Genomic DNA, 21,376 nt, shown 5'->3' on the forward strand with positions numbered 1-21,376 from the left:
TGTAAAAAGTCTCATCTTTGAACAACATTCAACTGTGTAAAAATTGAAATTGCAAGTAACAAATAATGCACCTTGGCGCTTAGCAGGAGGCATTGCTCTTGGAGCGGTCATGAGGAGGTTGTCTGGTTCCAGGGCTGGCCTTGAAAGAGCCCGATTTGATCATTAGACTCTTTTTTTCCTTCCTTGAATGGTTTCCTAACCCGATTTGAATAAGTCAACCGTGTTACTCTTGTTAAGTTAGCTCTTTTGCCAAAAGCTGGTCCTTTCGGCCTCTTTTTGGTACAGACCGAAGCTGGATTATCCAAGTTATCATTACAATGCCGTTTCAAGAGCATAGTTACTTAGAATTTGGTAGCTTACCTATTTGTGATAAGGGTACGAGAACGAAAAAAATGTATGATGGATTGGTAGGTTATCATGGATTGTAACATACTTTGCCATGCCAAAAAAGAATAAATTCTATTTAAGGAAAAGAAATAACTTTTTGATTTGTAATTGGAGCAGTGCTCTGCAAATGTAATTTCAAACACATGCATTTTCACACAAACATATATGGATTTAGAGATGAATGTAGCTGGATTGTTTAACATTTAATCATGTATCAAGATTTTTGTTTGTAATTTAGTACTTTTATTTTTGTTACTTAAAAAAAATTAATGTGCTATCAAAGATGTAGTTACTGGTATTTTTTTCTTTTTTAAATTGGCATGAGAATGAGTGGACATAAAAAGCCTTAAGGAAATAAATTTAAATATACCCTAGTTTGAAAATTAAAATCTGAAACTACATTAGTTAAAGAAAAAACTCTGAATCTTTTCCATTCAACAGTGCGAGAATCTATGAACAATCTAACATGTACTGTATCTCAATATAAACATTCTTGAAATCTTAAAAGAACTAAGGTTTCATGTGAAATAAAAATCCGAGGGGAAGCCCAAGGAGCAATATCAATCCCCCTTATCTGTTAAAATTGTGCAGAAAGATGGAAGCTAGTGTACATCAGAAACCCTCATCTAATTCTCATGTTGAACTTAAAATCCTGTTGAGGCCTTCCTTTTTATCTTTTTCTTCCGAGATTCTATTCCACAAACCAACTAGTAAAAACTTGTGCAAAGCCATACTCAAGCATAGGTTAAAGCGCCATGGTGCTTGAGCACTATCATCTTATCTGACAGCCTCCGGGGCAGAATTACAGTAAGGTGTGTGCAAGCAAACTAACTTGGTGCATGTTAAACAGAGAGCAGCAAAACCAGCTCCTACGGCAAGCCCACAGCTGCTTTTCCGCATATCCAACCTTACTGCTCTTTGAACTATTCTAACAAAGCATGGGAACAATCCTCCACAAGCCAAAACCATCACACGGTCCAGGCCACCGTAGTCAATCCCTGCTAATATTGCTTCTATTGCAGATATCGGGCCTACCAAGCCAATAAGAGCAGCTACTGCAAGAGAGCCGTGCCAACTGCCAGTAGCTCCAAAGATGCAACTGGCTACTGCCGCACCACGAGGAAGCCCATGAAGGGAGACAGGAAGGACCATTTGCCGGCCAAGTCCATAAGCTTTTGATGTAGCCACACCTAGTGCAAGCCCCTCGGCCAGAACGTGGAAAGCCACTGCTCCACATGCCAAAAATGACTGAAGCGTGAGAACACTTACCGGAAATCCTCTTACTGACGGTATGTTATTTGAAGAAGCTCTTTGTTAAACACACTCTTCAAAATACTGGAGCATGAAACATGCAAAAATGCAGCGCCTATGGTAAGCAGTGACATGAGTGGGAAGAATCCCATCTTTGAAGACACAAGCAGTTGCAGTGGCCGCCAGGCACCAAGGATGAAGGCAATGCCAGATGCAGCACCCACGAGAAGGGCATGCTGAAGGCGGATAGGAAGAGTGTTAGAAGATGTGTTTAGGACTGCTAATGTGGATTCATTGGATGTTTCATGTTGTTCATGTTTTTCTGGTGTTAGTTATTTTTTGTTATTCATGCTGGTGGTCATGGCTTAATCTTAGGATTATGATTTTAGTGGGTAGTTATTAATTAGGCTTTAAATTGTAATGTTTCTGATGTTAAGATATGCAGTAGTGAGTAAAGTTTTCTTTGCTTCAAAAGTAACAACATTTGGTATCAGAGCCTTCTTCTTAAGGGATCTGTGTGTGAAATTGACGCGTCATGGAAGTTGAAGCCAGTTTCTCCGCAATTGCTCCAGCGGTGTTTTACGGAAACAACTACCAGATTTGGGCAGTACGTATGGAGACATACTTGGAAGCTTTAGATCTTTGGGAAGCAGTGGAAGAAGACTATGAAATTCCTGCACTTCCAAGCAATCCCACCATGGCACAAATTAAAGCACAGAAAGAAAAGAAGACAAAGAAATCAAAGGCAAAGGCCTGCTTATTTGCTGCAGTCTCATCCATCATCTTCACTCGTATCATGTCTTTGAAGTCAGCAAAAGAGATATGGGATTATCTCAAGAATGAATATGAAGGAGATGAAAGAATTAAAGGGTTGCAAGTCCTTAACTTGATTAGGGAATTTGAACTTCAAAGAATGAAGGACTCCGAGACGATTAAAGATTACACCGATAAGCTTCTGAGTATCGCAAATAAAGTAAGGCTTCTTGGATCTGAATTTACTGACTCAAGAATTGTAGAAAAAATTCTTGTTACAGTACCTGAAAGATATGAAGCAACCATCACTGCCTTGGAGAATACAAAGGATCTGTCAAAGATTTCCTTAACAGAATTGCTTAATGCTTTGCAAGCACAAGAACAAAGAAGATTGATGAGGGAAGATACAACAATTGAAGGAGCTTTGGCAGTCAAGCATCAAAATGTGGCCAAAAGCAAAAGAAAGAAGAAAAAAGATTTTGAAGAAAATGGGACAAGTACTGCATCAGCCAATGCAAAAGGAAAGAATGAAAATCAGAAGAAATTCTATTCACCTTGCCAACATTGTGGAAAGAAGGGTCATCCTCCATTTAGATGCTGGAGAAGACCTGATGCTAAATGCACTAAATGTAATCAGATGGGGCATGAAGCTGTTATCTGCAAAAACAAAAATCTGCAACATGGTGAAGATGCAAAGGTTGCTGATCAAGAGGAGAAGGATCACCTGTTCGTAGCTACATGTTTCTCCGGCATCGAATCAAGTGAGAGTTGGCTTATAGATAGTGGTTGTACTAACCACATGACACATGACAAGGATCTATTCAGGGAACTAAGCAACACAAACTCATCGAAAGTTCGAGTTGGTAATGGCAAGTACATAACTGTGAAGGGAAAAGGAACAGTTGCAATTTCAACTTGTTCAGGTACAAAGTTCATTTCTGATGTATTATATGTCCTTGAAATTGATCAAAACTTGTTAAGTGTTGGACAACTAATTGAAAAGGGTTATAAAGTTGTGTTCGAAGATAAAAGTTGCTTGATTAAAGATGCAGTTGGCCTAGATATTTTCAAAGTAAAAATGAAAGGGAAAAGCTTTGCTTTAAATCTATTGGAGGAGGAGCAAACTGCTTTCCCAATCAAAGAAAATATCACTGAAGTATGGCACAAGAGGCTCGGGCACTATCATCATCAGGGGCTGCTGCAGATGAAATCCAAGAATATGGTAAATGATTTTCCAGAACTTGATGATCATATTCCAAACTGCAGAGCATGTCAGTTTGGAAAGCAAAGTAGGAAACCATTTCCTAAGGCAACATGAAGAGCATCAAAGAAGTTACAATTAATTCATACTGATATTGCAGGCCCACAAAGAACGCCTTCTCTGAAAGGTAGTCTTTATTATGTTGCATTCATTGATGATTTCACCCGTATGTGTTAGATCTTCTTTTTAAAGTACAAGTCAGAGGTGGCTCAAGTCTTCTGGAACTTTAAAGCTAGAGTTGAGAACGAGAGTGGCTGTAGAATTCAAACTCTCAGATCAGACAATGGCAAAGAGTACACTTCTGAAGCATTCACTCATTTTTGTGAAGAGGCAGGCATTCAACATCAATTAACCGCTCCATACACTCCACAACAAAATGGAGTAAGTGAGAGACGAAATAGATTCATATTGGAGATGACACGATGTATGCTACATGAGAAGAACCTGCCAAAATAATTTTGGGCTGAAGCAGCAAATACTGCTGTTTTTTTGCAAAACAGGCTTCCCACAAGAGCAGTGAAGGATCAAACACCTTTTGAGGCATGGTATGGTTATAAACCATCTCTGAATTTCCTTAAAATATTTGGATGTTTGTGCTTCACTTATGTTCCACAGACCAAGAAAGATAAATTAGATAAAAGAGCACTTCCAGGCATCTTCATTGGCTACAGCTCAGTTGCAAAAGCTTATAAAGTTTTCCAGCCACAAACTGAAAAAATTATTATAAGCAGGGATGTGCACTTTATGGAAGATGAAGAGTGGAACTGGGATGATGAAAAAAAGATGGATCCAACCTTAAAAGAGCACAAGCTCAAGTTTCCTAGCATTGGAGACTGGGAGAATGAAATGGTGGATGACAGTCCTATCAGAGGTACAAGACTACTTTCTGATGTTTATCAAAGATGCAATATTGCTGTGTGTGAACCTACAAATTATGAAGAGGCCAAGACTGATCAAAATTGGATTGCTGCAATGAAGGAGGAGCTATTCATGATTGAAAGGAATGAAACATGGGAGTTGGTTGATCGACCCCAAAACAGAAAAGTAATTGGAGTCAAATGGGTGTACAGAACCAAGCTTAATGCTGATGGCTCAATCAACAAGTATAAAGCTAGACTCGTGGTCAAAGGATATGCTCAAATACTCGGTGTGGACTACTCAGATACCTTCGCACCAGTTGCTAGACTCGACACCATCAGGCTCTTACTCGCCGTTGCAGCACAAATGAATTGGAAAGTGCACCAATTAGATGTCAAGTCAGCATTCTTGAATGGTTTTCTGCAGGAGGAGATTTATGTAGAACAACCAGAAGGCTATGTTAAGGAAGGAGAAGAAGACAAGGTTTATCTTCTTAAAAAGGCACTTTACGGATTGAAGCAAGCTCCAAGAGCTTGGTACAGCAGGATTGATGAACATTTGCAGAACTTGGGATTTGTCAAAAGCTTATCTGAATCAACTTTATATGTCAAGCACAATGGAGCTAACATTCTTATCATCTCACTATATGTGGATGACTTACTTGTGACAGGAAACAACACAAGTATTGTGGAGAAGTTTAAGCAAGAGATGATGGAGTTTTTGAAATGACAGATCTTGGATTGATGACCTTTTTTCTTGGAATGGAAATCAAACAGAATGAACATGAAGTCTTCATCTGTCAGAAGAAATATGCCAAGGAGATTTTGAAGAAGTTTAAACTCGAAGAATGTAAAGAAATGATGACACCAATGAACTCAAAGGAAAAGCTCTGTAAAGAAGATGGAACAGAGAAGATTGATCAGGCATATTTCAGAAGCCTGATTGGTTGCTTAATGTTTCTCACAGCAACTCGACCTGACATTTTGAATGCTGTAAGCATTTTATCTCGGTTTATGCATTGTGCAAGTGAATGGCATCTCAAGGCTGCAAAGAGGGTGCTTAGATATGTGAAAGGCACAAGTGATTTTGGCATTAAATACACAAAGAGCAAAGAGTTCAAGCTGGTTGGTTACTCAGACAGTGATTGGGGAGGTTCCATTGATGATATGAAGAGCACTTCAGGCTATTGTTTCACACTTGGTTCTGGTGTTTTCTCATGGAGCTCGAAAAAACAAGAAATTGTAGCTCAATCCACAGCTGAAGCAGAGTTTATTACTGCAACAGCTGCTGTTAATCAAGCTTTGTGGCTAAGGAAGATTTTAATCGATCTTAACTTAGAGTAGGAGGAAAGCACGAAGATTCTTGTTGACAATCAAGCTGCCATTGCTATCTCTCAAAATCCTGTGTTTCACGGGAAAACTAAACATTTTAATATTAAATTATTCTTCTTAAGGGAAGTACAGAAAGATGGAGCTGTTGTTCTTGTCTACTGCAAAACAGAAGATCAGGTTGCAGATGTTTTCACCAAGCCACTGCCAGTTAGCAAGTTTGAATTTCTGAGGACAAAACTTGGTGTTTGCAGCTCCTAAAGCAAGGAGGAGTGTTAGAAGATGTGTTTAGGACTGCTAATGTGGATTCATTGGATGTTTCATGTTGTTCCTGTTTTTCTGGTGTTAGTTATTTTTTGTTATTCATGCTGGTGGTCATGGCTTAATCTTAGGATTATGATTTTAGTGGGTAGTTATTAATTAGGCTTTAAATTGTAATGTTTCTGATGTTAAGATATGCAGTGGTGAGTAAAGTTTTCTTTGCTTCAAAAGTAACAACAAAGAGAAAATGCAACAAGAACAAAGCCCCCCAGTAAAGGTCCAAGACCAAAAAGTAATGAAACAAAGAAGCCAGAAGCATCCTCAGAACTGGAAATTTCAAACAATATAATTTAGTTAATGAGAAAAGACAAAATGAAATCACAATAAAGCAGCAAACTGTAGGAACAGCATTAAAGAAAAAAAAAAAAGCAGATAGGCAGCTTGCATCAGGGGCAACAAGCTCACATATCAAGCTACGTCAGGCATAATGAGAAGAGGCAACCTACAACAACCATAATCTGTCTGAATCAACTTACATGTTATATCATGCACAGAGAGCTATGACCATGACATCAAAAAGCTCTACAAAATGGAATATATGCTCTAAAAGGATAAAAAGGCATAATATTGTTGAAATGAAATTTGAAGTCATCTTCTATATCCAAAAGGTTATAGCTCCGGCAAGATGCAGGACAGAGAATAGCAAAGCAGCCGCATTTACTCATGCAATGATGTAATATCTGGCAACAAATTCTTCTCAACAAACTATGGTTCGATTAACTCATTTGTTGTCATGACTGAAGTTCTGGAATAGAGCGCTTGGTGCTTCCATTAATGCTAAAGAAAGTGTAGCTGCTGATGCCACTGGAGTTGGTGAAGCTTCCCATTAAAAAAAAGAGGGGAAAGGGGGTGGGGAGATATCATGTCTTTAGAAGAGAGAAGAAATCTTAAAAAGATAAAACATGGTCAAACAAGATTAATCTCTTCCACTTTACAATTTTCTGTTCAAATAAAAGTTGTTTTTACCATTTTAGGCTTTGCACAAGAGAGAAACTGAAGAGGAAGGCAGTAGTAGTTATCCATTAGCGTAGCTTGGGAAGTTCTTTATGTTATAAACTAACCTAGATTTGAAAATTTTCAATGCAAGTGTTCTTGATAGGATATAAAGAAAAATAGAAAAAATGGTCCTGAAAGATTATTGCAGAAGCAAATCCTTATTCTTGAAGATTCAAACATGTATTTTAAGTGCAATAAGTGCAGTCACCTTAAATGCATCAGGGAGAATCTCAGCAACAACCATCCAGATCATACATCCAGCAGCAAAACGAGTACAAAAAGGAAGGAATTTATTAAATGCATTGGCACATATAAAAGAAGGAACTGCTACAATGGGCTGCCAAAATTCTTTTTAAAGAAATTAAAGATAAGGGAATAAACAAACATCTGAGGAAACAAAAAATTTACATGGAAACTATACTCAATTAAGTACCAAAGTTTAATTGATTTACCCTCTCATAACCTGAACTGAACCTTAATATTTGATTTTTATTCTTTCTTTTGCCAACTTCATCAGATAACACCAAAATGCAGTCGTATATTGTATATCAATCAAGCATGCACTTGACAGTTTGTAAGATGGTTTGAACTACCCAGAAAAAAAAGTGGTTCTTCACTCATCGTCTGTTGACAATGGATCCTCCATTGAAAATATTTACCTGATATATATTTTAACTAACTTTTCTACTTCACCGTTGCTTCTTTTACTTTTCTTTTGCAACCTGATACTGAAGGTTCTTAGTTAGAATTATTTCCTTTGATACAGACAGATATGCTCAAAGCCTTAACAAACAGCATTACGTGATTAGATACCTGCGGTAAGGATGTAATTACACTCCATAGCATTGCATTCTTTGGAGAAACACCTCTTGATGCAAGTGTTATGAGCCGAGATTCAACTTTCAGGTTCGTGCGGCTCCAGAACCTGGGCATGGCTTTAACTGGCGTTTCAAATTAGCTTAATTGTCACAGTTTACACCTTTGTGAGGTATCGTCTGCTTTAACCCCTCGTTAGTCTTATAGTTTTGTCAAATCAACGTTTACACCCTCTCGTTAGTCTTATGGTTTTGTCTTACAAAAAATGATTCATAAGAAGGTGGTGGTGTAAACCCTTTTAACTCATGACCAACTCCACTTTTATCTCACGATCAATTTTAGTACACAGTCGATATGAAATTTCACCTCTCCTTGAGCTCACGATTTTGTCCCAAAAAAATGTTTTATAAGAATATAGTGATGTGAATTCTTATATCTCATGGCTAATTCTAGTATACAGCTGATGTGGGAGGATTCTTGGCTCCACTCCAGGACGGTGACACAAGCACCATGCTCACAGCCAATCCCTCTGGTATGTTATGTACAGCTATGGCCAAAGTTACCAGAAGGCCTTGAAAAAAACCTTTTAAGCCAGCAAAGGAAACTCCAACACCAGAACCTTCTCCAAATGAATGGAGGATCATAATTCCGATGACAAGAACAACTTTAGTTGCATCTGCTCCTTTTATATCCAGCATAATTACTTCCCCATATTGTTCAAGAAACTGAAACCCAAAAATGATGGGAAAAATTATAAGATGTTAACAACACTGACATATACAAAGACACTACAAGATTACAAGTTGAAACAGAGCATTGTGTATGGCATGCAACATCAGCAGTCTTATACTCTGCAGATGCAATAATGGTACTCATCCATTATAAGCGTCGAACAAGTTTTCCCTTTTGCAAGGTCTGAAACAGAAGCTTAATCTACGTGTAGTATATTTAGTATATGCATTGAAGGTGGGGCAAGAACAGTGGCCCTTTATGACAGCCGAGGTATATCATAATACTACCATGGCAGTAGATCAAAACTAATAACTGAAATGAGAGACATTGGTCACCTTCTTACAAAGCAAAATAAAAATGCCACCTGCTAAAATCCAGCACCATGTTCCTGCCCTTCCTGTATGAGATCAAAACTTGCAGCCAACATGACACCAGCAGTCATTCCATTGCATATACCAGCCCACCGAGGATTGAGTTCCACAAAGAAAAATGGGACTGCACCTAAGCCAGTTGCTGCAGCCACGGCTAATGTAAAAAGTGCAACTGTGGACACAGAAACTCTGTTGTAACTATCCTTCTAGTCACCCATTGCATTTTCGTTATCCTCAAAACTTATTACCTTCTCTGTACCAGTGCCATCTATAACATTGTTCCCTACATTTTTGTGGGGAGCTCTTATCGTTTGTGAAACAGCATCTTGACCTTTTGCTGTACGGCATTCAAGGAAGAACGCAGCAAAGAATAAAAAGAGAAGCAGATGCTTGAATCTGAATTGCATTGCCTTTATTTTTCCCAAAAATCTATCACCTTTAGTGAAAGTTATTAATCAAATAGACTTCCCCTGCTGGGAATCTGGAAAAGACAGCACTAGGAAGCCAATCCTGCAGTATGTTTGGAAACGCACCTCGGCAATATAAGCTGCAATTAAAAAGCAGAATTTTAGTGAAAAAACTAAATATTTGTCAACCAAGTGACTCAAACATGACCTGGAAGGATAATTGAGGCTTTGACAATCAAAATATACAACCAAAAACAACTGTAACAAAAATCCTCCAGAGCTATAGTCCCATAAATTTAAGGCTAAACGGAAAATTAAGTGATCATAAAGAAACGGTACATTGTCATCTGAAAAAATCAACCTGACAATCATTACAACTTAGCAGAAACTTCCCGATATAAAAATCCCAACAAAAATGCGAAACCCTAATTGAAAAAATGAACAATCATGAAGCAAGATCCTTAAGGATCCCCAGTTCCTAATTCAAAGATAAACCCATTTTTTTTTAATTATCTTCATTAGTCAAGTAAACCCTAATGAAAGAATGGTGAAAGGGAGTGAAACAAATTTGTTGGTGGAAAATGAAAGGCCTGAAATTTGCAATGAATGACAGAATTCACAATTTTTGATTTGGTAACATTGATAAAACCCCTGAACGAAACTGACCTGCAGGCAGGACAAAAAATGCGACTTTATTTTTAATTTCTTACAGTGAGCGCATCAGGTTTTCCGGTTATTCCTGCTATATGCCACTTACGTCTGTTGGGAGTATACTTTGGGTCAATTCGTTCCACATGATATCTCTTCCAGAAATAAAAGAAAAAAGGTCTTAGCCCCACTGTAATTTTATCAGGAATATGGATTAGATATATTTTTTTTCCCAATGAGGTAAGAAAGTTCCAGAGAGATTCATATTTAGTAGCTGACCGCACTGCATCAATTTACAGATAGCAGTTAGTGACGTTTGCCAACTTTTTTGATAATCACTAAAATGGAAAATGCTGAAAAGTAGAGCGGCAGCAATATTGCAAGTAGATATGGGGACTCAGACAACACCAGTAGCAGAATGCCAATATGCATTCACCCACTCTCCCTCCGCATCATCATTCATCATCACCTGCCAAGTTCCACTAATCATCAAACACTCAGAGTTAAGTTTTGCAGAAACAAAAAACATAAAGTAAACAATGAAATTTTTATCTCTTGATTAATAGTAGCTAAGTTGGAAGGAAGGAAGGAAGCAGATCGAGATGACTTTTTGCTACCAAAGCTATAGCCGTCATGGTTTGTTCATCTACATTTCAGCAATCATTTACACAATTTACATCATGATTTATTTATTATTTGCCCTGTTTTGTTTTCTTTCTTTGTTTTGGATAAGCTGAGCTAGCAGAATTCTGCTACAGTAAAACTAATCTTCTGTCTTTTCAAAAGAATTGTTTAACAGCCTATTTTAGAATTTCACATTTAAATTGCAAGCATTACATAGTTGCTTGTTAACTGAATCTCCTTCAATCTGAGTCAGTCCATACAGTCTATTCTTGACTACTGCCTTTATTCTCTCCTTCACTTGCACTGGTGCCTCTTCCACTTGTTTGAACATCCTTTGATTCCTTTCTCTCCATATCAAGTATATGAAAGCATTCCATGCTATGTGCGAGATGATTGATATCAAAGCTCTCCCCTTCATCTTTTTCTCTACCCAATTCAACTCAGCAACCCAGCACTCGTTTCTTCTATTGATCCTACATAATCAAAAAACATATGATCCCCTGGATGCCCTGTTTTGTTTTCCTAAAGGCAAAAAAATAAAGCCGAAACTTTGCTTTCCTCTATCTGCTCCTCCAGTCCTCATCTTAATAACACAACAATTACATGCAGAGTTTGGTGAGAATTTGTCAGGAAACAAGTGAAAGCATCGAGCCGTGTGATTTTGTACGCTAAGTCAAGGAAAAGATTCTGTTTTGTGTACCACTTCTCGAGGTTATTATGATTATCATTATCAAAGGAAAGGATCATTCAACATTGGGATGATATTACCATTAGACCTGTCCTGGATATTCATTTCATCAAGAAATTGTAGAATGTTCTTCTCCCCTTTTAAATAGTGTCTAAGATTACTACTAAGCATGTGAAATTGTTATGAGATAATTAAGTTCAAAGTCATTCAAAAAAAAAAAAAATCTGAAATGCTATCTTCTTTATTAGTGATGATATTCTAACATTTTCCAGAGAAAATGCAGAAATTTAGTATTTACATACATAGTTATTTGTTTTCCATTTTTCATGTAAAATCCAAGCCATATACAGTGACTGAGCAGCCTAATTACATTTGTTTTCCAAATATTCAACATGACGAACTGATAAGAGCACGTTCGATTCCAACATTGAGTAAATAAGGCAGCTGGCATCAGCGAGGCTTGATGGTGGGGATTACACCACTAACAAGTTCACTTCCTAAGATTTCAGTGTTCATTGGGTAAGGGGAATTCCTTCCCGAGTAGAGCTGCGATGAGCCAACCCCTGACACTCCGGAAATGGACGCATCTGACTCTGTTGGAATCATATCGGACTCTGGAAGCAGTGAACATAAGTTCTCTAACTCTCTCACAACTTCCAACATTGTCGGTCGTTCCTTGGGATCATCCTCGCAACACTTCAGGGCCAGTGCCATAAATTTCTTGATGCTTTCAGAAGAGTATGAACCCATGCTCCGGTCTATGATGGAAAACATCAATCCTGATTGACAAGCTCCATAAACCTGTCGTACACGTTTACTTATGATTTCATAAAAAGAGAAGAGTTCTAGATTTCCAGTTGCTTGCCTGAATATGCTTATTTAACAATGATTCAGCAAAAAATCCAGAGAAGATTTTCGATTTAGAATGCAAAGTTGTAAACTATAATATCATCACAGTGTTTCTAACTATTTTTTTTATTAAGAATATTGAAATGAATTTGGAGAAAGAATCAGACAAGGAAAAATATGTTTCACCTGAAATTGATACAAACTCCATCACCAAAATCAATCAGGTATAATTATTACAGACATGATAAAACTTAAAGATAACTGTTTTTTTTTCTTTTAGAGAAAAATCTTTCAGCAAAACTGACTAAAGTGCTTGTAGTGGAATAATAATTATTACCTCTCGGACAATGTTTCTGCCATGAGAGATAGGCAGCATCCCTGTCAAAAGTTCCAGAAACACTATTCCAAGACTATAGACATCACTTTTCTCTGTCAACTTGTGAGTCAACAAATATTCAGGATCCAGATAACCCTATACAGAAAACAAAATGGAAGTAAACTTCATGACAAATCGAAATATTTAGCCAACAAAGCAGCATAAATATCTGACTGCAAGCAAGAATTCATGCTTCAACTGACGGTTGTACCATTTCTCAAAAATTAGGTGCAGAAAATATATTTTTAACTGCTGCTCAAGCCAATGTATGAGTTCCAGGTCACTCAGAGATTGGGAAGATTAAAGTCCAAGGTTTCTGGTATTGGGTGAAAATTAAATCCCTGGTGTTACATGGTGTAGAACTAAGTTATGCTAGTTTGCCTGTGGGAAATGTGATATAATCACAAAGTTCTTACTGGTGTGCCTTTCACAACTGTGGATACATGAGCAGAAGCTCCTTCAGCATCTGGTACTGGTGCAAGCCTTGAGATTCCAAAATCAGAAACTTTAGGAGTAAACTTGAAGTCCAACAATATGTTGTTTGCCTTGATATCCCGATGAATTATTGGCGGGTCAGCTTCAGTATGTAGGTAGAGGATGCCTTTGGCTGAACCCAATGCAATGCGCAACCGCATGGGGAAACTCAAGGTATGCCTGCATCTATCTGTGGTTTCCTCCCATAAAACAATGTGAAATTTTGCAACAACATACAGCAACAGTTAAAATCATTGAAGTGGAAGATAATATTGGTAGATTTTCAGCTTGAAGGAACCAGACAAATGTCGAGATGAAGTCAAACAGCTTATGCAATTAGGAAAACGGTTAGGAATTTCAGAAACTGTATATTTGAAAGAAACCACCTATACAGTTTTGGCAAAAGAAAGGTATTGCTATATATAGCTTGTAGTTTCATACTAAAACGTAAAAACCTCTCGTGGGATAAAAGTTTGTATCCTGTTAAATTTACACTGCTGATCCAAAAAAAAGCATTAGTCAAACCATGTGCATCCACACAACTTGATAAGCACAACTGTGCTCTCAACATCAGAAAGCTTACAAGAAATTTACCTGAGAGAAGATCACGGAGAGAACCATTGGGCATAAACTCATATACTAACATCTGAGAAGAAGAAAGCCAAACGTTAGCCCTTTTTTTTATGCAGATATCAGGTATTGTTGTAGATGAATCTGACTTAAGCTGAATTGTTATCCTTTTTCATACAAAGGGGCAATAAATTCAGTATATCTAACACGTGAATAATCAGCCAATATGATCCAATGAGCATTAAAAGGATCCGAACGAAATATCCAAATTTTATTGCAACTTTGAAATTTAATATGAAAGATTTATCCATGGCATTTAAGCAAGTCTGCACCAAGAATCTAAATTATGAGATAAAAGATATTGATGATAGCTCAAGTGAAATTCCATGGAATAGGTATTTCCATTTTTTTTTTTTTTTTGTGATGGAATCATTTAGGAATTAAAATATGGGCTCTTTTCATGATTTCATTGACAGATGGTTTTTTTCCTTATCTTATTCAACTTTTGTTTCCCTTGTATTCAGTTATATTAGTTTGTTTATATCATGCTTTTCGTAGAAATGGAAGGGACAGCCATGACTGCACCTGCTCGCCTTGTTCGATACAATATCCAACCAAAGAAACTAGGTTCCGATGATGCACTCGCGACAACAGTTCTATTTCAGTTATAAACTCTATCTGACCCTGCAAAGATCCTTGTTGGGCACGCTTAATTGCCACTACTGCTCCATTAGCCAGAATGCCTCTGTAAACCTTTCCGTAACCTCCTTGACCAACTTGAGTAGTATTGTTGAAACCACTTGTAGCTGCTTCAAGTTCTTCAAAGCTGAAGTCCTTAACACTATCAGTTCTGATCGGAATTTTTGCAACTGCAATGGGGATGAAACAGGAACAAGGGGGAGGATAAATTAGACAATGATCATTGCCTTTATATATGACAAGAAAGAGATAATAGCCAGGTAATTGAGAAATTATATGTGGACTTACTCGACTGTTTTTTTGATATGTCATGCCCGGATTTGGTGCTCCTTATATAGAAGAGGATCGTAATTGCCGAGGATATTGCACCTGCAAGGGACATGGCCCCTAAGATTATTCCGATTAGGGCACCTTTACTTATTCCTGATTTCGAGGGCTGGAGATAAACTGCAAAACAACAATATTAAGCTAAAGAAAATAAGTGTACTTGAAAACTACTGGAGCACCCCGTCCAACACACAATCTACTATATATATATATATATTAACAAGAGGGTTAGCAATGGGAAGTGAAGAACAAAAGACAAAAGGATTTATGCACATGCCTAAAATTAGAGTATCAATTGTAATTAACATGCGTAATGTTCGTTGAAAGTTGTAAAGGCATCTGACTTCATTTTCTAATTTCTGTTTTCCTTTTTCTTTTCTACTCATGATTTTTACTCTAGCCCAAGTTGTTCTTGCTGATCAAGGGAAATTTATATTTGTATCTTTCCAAAAATAGAAAAAGCAAAAAATTACAGGGACTGTACTGATGAGTAGGTAATGATAAAACCGTGATACGATTATCCTTCTTCTCATGGTATAATTTATAGGAAAAAGTAAATAACATGCAAACCCTCTTATAAAAGACTACAACTTTCTTAGCCGATACTTAGGGCAAAAATTTTGTCCTGTTATATAGAGTACTGTGCTATCTGTGACCATGATAAACGACATACAGGATTAGCAATACATGATGATTAACTGCATTAATAAGTGAAAAGTGTTTTTTGACAGTTAAGATCATCAGTTATGCTTCTTGTTTTCTGTTTCTCATTTTTTTTCTTTAACAGCAAGTAAAAAAACTGGTTTGATGAGATGTTTTTGTTTAAAGAAAAAAAAAGGAAAAAAAAAGGAGTCATTTATGATAATCGTGAAAAAGAAAAATGAAATTGAGCTGTAAATTTGTCAAGGAAAAATTAGATGCATGATTAAAAGAAAAGAAAAAAAAAAAGAGGAACAAGAAAAGAATGATACAGTAATGTAGAGATACCACTTGAGTAAAGTCCGGGTGTAAAGCCGAGCAGCTCATATGGACCAAAGGTGTCATTCGAAGGAATTGAAAATGTAGCAATCATGTCTTCGATCCTGTGGACCTCACTATCATTGAATTTATAAGTGTTGTTGCTATATTGAGGGAAAAATTTTAAATACAGCAGTAGCCTAGGACCCGTTTGCCATATAAATGATTCCACATGAAGTTGATAAAGATCCAAGCCGAGACTGTGCGTAATGAACACCCTGTATGGATAAATATATGGAGGAAAATCTGATATGGTAGGACTTCTTAAACGTAACGTGACTCCTAAAGGTGCAGCACAGAAGCAGGGATAAGGAGATTCTAGGACATATTCATATTTTTCACTGACAGGACAAGATTGATGTGGGCAGCTGTCAGTAGAGTTAGTTGAGCTTCCAGTTGCAGGTACAAACTCATCATTTCCAAGAGCAATTCGACAGAATTGGACTAAGTTTAGTTGATTTGCAAAGGTACACACAGGATTGCCCTGAAGCCTAAGTATCCAGGAAGCACTAATTAGAGATTATCCAAGTGTTTGCAACTGTCATGTTAAATAAATATATTACATACATTTACATGTACAGAAAAATAAAAGAAAAAAAAATGAAACAAGGCTCACCTAATTGTAACATTTGAAGGAGGATCTATACTGCCTGAAATATTTGAAAGCGAATTGTTCTGGAAATCTCTGCAAGTAAAGCATGTGCACAGGGACCAGGCAAGTCAAGCAGTTCATCCACAGCGCAGGACGTAGTTAATCTCAATAGCAGAACAGATATCATAGATCTCTCAAGAATATCCTACTTTCGTATTTCTTTAAGTAACTTTTTGCAATAAATGCAGCTCAAAATGATAGCTTTCTCCCCTAATGACTTACATGATAAGTCTTGCTTTAGCAGTAAAATTTACATTTCGCCAAATAGTGAAGGGAACATCTCCACTCAACGAATTGTTTTCCAGTGACCTGCAACAAAAGGCAAGCCTCATTAATTAGTCTGTTCTTCATGCTATCATTCTATTTGTGTAAGATAGTCCGCAGGAAAATAATTCAATCAATATTGCTGAAACATGCAATATGAAATTCATGTAAAGGAAATTGGCAGTACAAAAGAAGATTAATTCTTACAATTTCTGAAGATGAGAAAGGCCTGAAAAGTTTGAAGGTATGGATCCGTTCAGCAAATTATAAGATAGATCACTGCCCCATTCAAAGAACAGAAACAATGATGACCCATTTTATCATATCAACGAAAAAGAAAATTCATATAATGGTTACAGCAGCTAAAATTCGTTTGTGTGTGCGTGTGTCAGAGAAGGTGAGAGAGAACTGAGTTTTAGTGACTGTACATCAACAACCCTTACATAGTTGTGATGTTATCAGAAAGCCTATTCATTGGGATCCCTCCAGTAAGTTGGTTATGGCTCAGATCACTGCAATTATGAAACAGCACAAAGAAGTGAGATATACTTAAATTTGGTAATCTGCGAAAACTTGGTTAAATTGTTTAAATCATCATGCATACAGAACAACATCAGTGTCAAATGTCAAATGTACAAAATCGCAATATCTCTTTATGACTAGCTTGATATCAACGATAGACCAGAGGAACTGGTAAAAATATCAACACTCAAGCAGACATGTGACTCAAAGAACCAATTATAGAACACTCTTAAAAATGCCCAATGACTTACAGATAACGAAATGTTGCAATACTACTGAAATCAGGAATAGCTCCTTGCAAACTGCAGTTCCTAAGACTTCTGTTGAGATGAATGGAATAAAATTATGCACAAATTTAGCAGTTTGGGGAACATTATAAATTTAAAAACCGGAACTGAAAGAATGGTGAAGACATAAGACTATGAAAGCCCATGCTACAACGCTTGACATTTTACTATTCTTGATATCCTTTTTCCCCTATCTGAACAGCATGTTTGAAGGTATATCTTGAGAGGAAAGTAACCCATGAATAAACTGAAAGTTAATAGAGAGGGAGAAACAGAGGCTGACAGTTTCACCAGCATGGGCATGTTGCCGTAAGAAGGAGGAATCTCTGTTCCACCAAAATTGTTATTATCAAGTTGGCTGCAATAAAAGGAAATATTAGAATAAGAATTAGATAATTCCATACAAGGAAACAATATTTGTTTCAATAGACAGCGTGAAGATGGAACAACTTTAGGAAAGAGTCTCCCTCCAAATGATGAAGCTGTTTAATTAAGCCTACAACTAATGATTAGTAAAATTTCACAGGTTCATTCATTTTGTAAGAAAATGAACGATGCTTCATTGCATCAAATGCATTTAGTTTGTTCTTTAAGTATCAAAGGCATAAAGGATGGACATAGCAATAGTACTTGATTTCTTCTCGCAACAAACAAAAATATGTGATTCTTTACGCACTTTGCATTTACATGATATTAGTTAACTTTGAACTAAGTCGCTGATATGCTTCATTCAATAGCAGCAAGGTACAGAAGTAATTGGTCTGGGATTAGCACTCAAAACCATGATACTTTTTGTACACTAGTAAAAGAGAAATAATACGTTAAACATAAGGAAGGAAAAGCTTTCACATACAGTATTTTCAAGTTTGGCATCTGTGAAAATTGTGGTGGTAGATACCCTGATAAATTATTATTGTCCAACAGGCTGCAAATCCATGGATATAAGATGACTATAAGTGCCCAGAATTAGTGACAAACACAAGAATATAATAGAGGAGTCTCTGATGTTATTCTGTTAAAAATAACGTGCGCAGAGCCAGTGATTATTACTGAGCTTACAAGTGCATAAGATGAGGCATGGTGTAGAGCTCTGGTGGAATCTGACCACTAATTGAGTTGTTGTTCATGTGACTGTAGTCAACAAAATGCATAAAAAAAAAAGAAAAAAGATTATTAATGCAATTACTTCCTAATATAAAAGCATTTAATTTAAGTATTATTTACTCACAAGTGCCTGCAGCTAACCAGATTTGCAAAAGATTTGGGCAGTGATCCTGATATCTGATTCAAATCTACCTGAAACATTACTAACTTAGGCAGATAACCAAGCTCGTCTGCTAAAGATCCAGAAAACTGATTTCCACTTAAAAGCCTGCAACCATGAGTAGTCTTGTAAGCTTTCTGCAATGAAAATTTGTAACATTTTTAACAAGAAATATCTTGCTCTATTCTCTGGAAAGAAAAATAAAACAAAAGACGGAAGCATATCAAGAACCATTTCCTCGTGATCATGTACTAATATCTATCCCCAATCAGATGACGGATGAATTCACAGAATCACATCTGAACTTACTCGCACAAAATAAAAATTTAGAGAATTTAAAAATAGGAGACAATGCTCACCTAGTAGTATTAAACTTACAGAAGAATGCTGATACTTAATGAAGAAAAATGCCAACTAGTTTTTGAAAGTTCTGTTCTTCATTAGTATGTCCCACAGTGTTATTATGTGCTTTGAGTTATAAACTTTATAAATTCTACTAGCCATTAATTGATTATATATCATCATTTTATTTGCATCTTATCTGCAAAAAGAAATATCTGGAATCACTAACATATTAAAACTGCCTTTACACATTTGCCAGTGAAGAAAGCACTTTGTCTTGCTAAGCAAAAAATTTCTTTCCAAACTATAAAACAACAGAAAGCTAGAGATTTGTCACAGCCATCAGCAAGGAAGACCCACCACGGATCAAGTCTTTGATAGGAAAAATAATTCCTTTTGTTAGTTTCTGAATAAGAATTACTTACAGAAATTGCAATGATTTTATATTGCCTATCTCCTTTGGTATACTGCCAGTAATATTGTTCCACATAAAATTCCTGCCCAAAATGAAGGAACAGAAGTAATAAGTTATTGATGATGACGCAAGAATTTGACAATAGCTCAACGACAGACATGGATGAAGACTTAATATCTCCAGCAAGATCAACCCAAAACTTACAATATAGTGTTGAATGTTGATCTGATACCACTTACAATATAGTCAAATTAGATAGCTGGGCAATTTCAGGAGCAAGATTTCCAGAAAGATTCAAATTTAGCATCCGCCTGCATCACAGCAGAAACCAGGCAAAAACAGTAAACATTACCCTGATGTGTAAGTAAAGCAGACCATCTTGAGTCTAACATTTCACTAATGTTATGGATTATTGTCTTAAAGGCCACTAGTGAAGTCAAATTATATCACTCTCCTATTCTTCTTTTGTTTAAAGGAATGGGCTATGTGGATCCATCACCTTAACCACTTGAGGTGCATGTCCATCTAACAACTCGGCTCTTAAGATGGAGAAAATCATGAAAGTGACAAAGTGAGAGGAGAAAAATAAAAAATGCAAGATCTGAGAAATCATTTGGTGCTGAGATTATTAGTTCCCAAAATAAAAGTTGTTGCTTCATATCAAGGATAGATGCCTTCACTCTCAATTAAATGCACTGTTGATAAGGATATTGCAAAACAATCATAAGTCTGATAATGTAAATAAACATTTCAAAGATGAAATTATAATAACGAAAGTTAAGATAAAAAAAATCAGAATAATCAGCATACAATTCTTGAACATGCAAATAACCATCATCTTGATTTGCGCAGATTACTCCAGTCCAGTTTGATACACATGGATCATTTTTTGTCCAGTTTCTGAGGTTTTTCATTGGATCTTGGAGTTTACGCCAAATGCCATTCAGTGCGTCAACTGTAGTTCCACACAAACGATCATTTAAAAAATGATTAACAATTCAACATGATAAAACACTAAATAGTCTCTAGAATTTATCATTTTCTTGACTTATGAACTAACAAAATATGAGCCCAAATAAAGAATGTAAACCGAAAACGAAATCAACCTTCCGATGGATAAGTAAGCTGTCCTGAAGCAAGAAGAGCAAAGCAGCATGAAACAATAACAAGGACAATACTTAGTATTAACTTTGCCATCTGTCAAACATAAATGTTCAACACAAAACTTTCTTATGTCAGTGCAAATATATTAATGAACAGTTCATTAAAATCTATATGAAGAAAAAGGATTGCAATAAATTACTTCATAAAACAATTCTCAAAGACACATACATTATATTTATGCAATAATTATTTAAAAAAAAAGGAACGAAACAAACTTTACACTTCTTAATTAACAAAATAAAAAGTGTGAAACGCATGCCATTCTTTCCATTTCTCTTTATTCTTTATAGGAAGCACAAACAAGATAGTATTAATGCAAATAAGAGCATTAACAAGTAAAAATGTTAGGGAAAAGCTGAAAGAACTAAGTCAGAATTATATATATATATATGTATGTATATATCTTCATATATAGATGCATTAACTAGCTATAAGAATGATGAAATGAAACCTAGATGCAATGCAAAGGCAGGATGTAAAACAGGTTCAAGTTCAAGAGGAGTTTGACATTTAGTTTATGCAGACAATAGTGGATATAAAATGAGGGAGAGAAGTAATTTAGGGTGACAACAACGTCCTACGAGTGGCAAAAGTCAGAGAGGAAGAATTAGTCAGTACTCAGTACAGTGCTGATATCATTCTGGATCGAGTAAAAAAAGAGTAGGTAAAATGGCACCGTCCAAGTTGGGATTTTTTATGATTTATACGTGGCT

The 21,376-nt window shown here is 36.4% G+C and overlaps 1 protein-coding gene and 1 pseudogene across 1 annotated transcript; both read right to left on the reverse strand.

Moving 5' to 3' along the window:
* Window positions 1-1,015: 1,015 nt before the first annotated feature.
* On the reverse strand, window positions 1,016-2,175 carry LOC111288164 (putative zinc transporter At3g08650 pseudogene; annotated as a pseudogene).
* A 9,488-nt stretch (window positions 2,176-11,663) lies between these two features.
* On the reverse strand, window positions 11,664-20,818 carry LOC111289091 (putative LRR receptor-like serine/threonine-protein kinase At5g37450). The gene is made up of 20 exons (XM_022879957.2): window positions 20,606-20,818; window positions 20,310-20,454; window positions 19,739-19,810; window positions 19,510-19,581; window positions 18,707-18,850; window positions 18,538-18,609; window positions 18,332-18,403; window positions 17,762-17,836; window positions 17,443-17,511; window positions 17,113-17,181; window positions 16,877-16,948; window positions 16,628-16,714; window positions 16,370-16,438; window positions 15,724-16,244; window positions 14,698-14,856; window positions 14,296-14,579; window positions 13,735-13,786; window positions 13,083-13,330; window positions 12,628-12,762; window positions 11,664-12,242 (listed from the first exon to the last, which is right to left on the reverse strand). Exons 1-20 carry the CDS (start codon window positions 20,694-20,696, stop codon window positions 11,892-11,894), a joined length of 2,859 nt encoding a protein of 952 aa, XP_022735692.2. The 5' UTR covers window positions 20,697-20,818; the 3' UTR covers window positions 11,664-11,891.
* Window positions 20,819-21,376: the final 558 nt, after the last annotated feature.

The sequence above is a fragment of the Durio zibethinus genome, chromosome 4, assembly GCF_047325235.1.
Source record: "Durio zibethinus cultivar Kanyao isolate XHJ-2024 chromosome 4, ASM4732523v1, whole genome shotgun sequence".
In the NCBI taxonomy this organism is placed as follows: domain Eukaryota; kingdom Viridiplantae; phylum Streptophyta; class Magnoliopsida; order Malvales; family Malvaceae; genus Durio; species Durio zibethinus.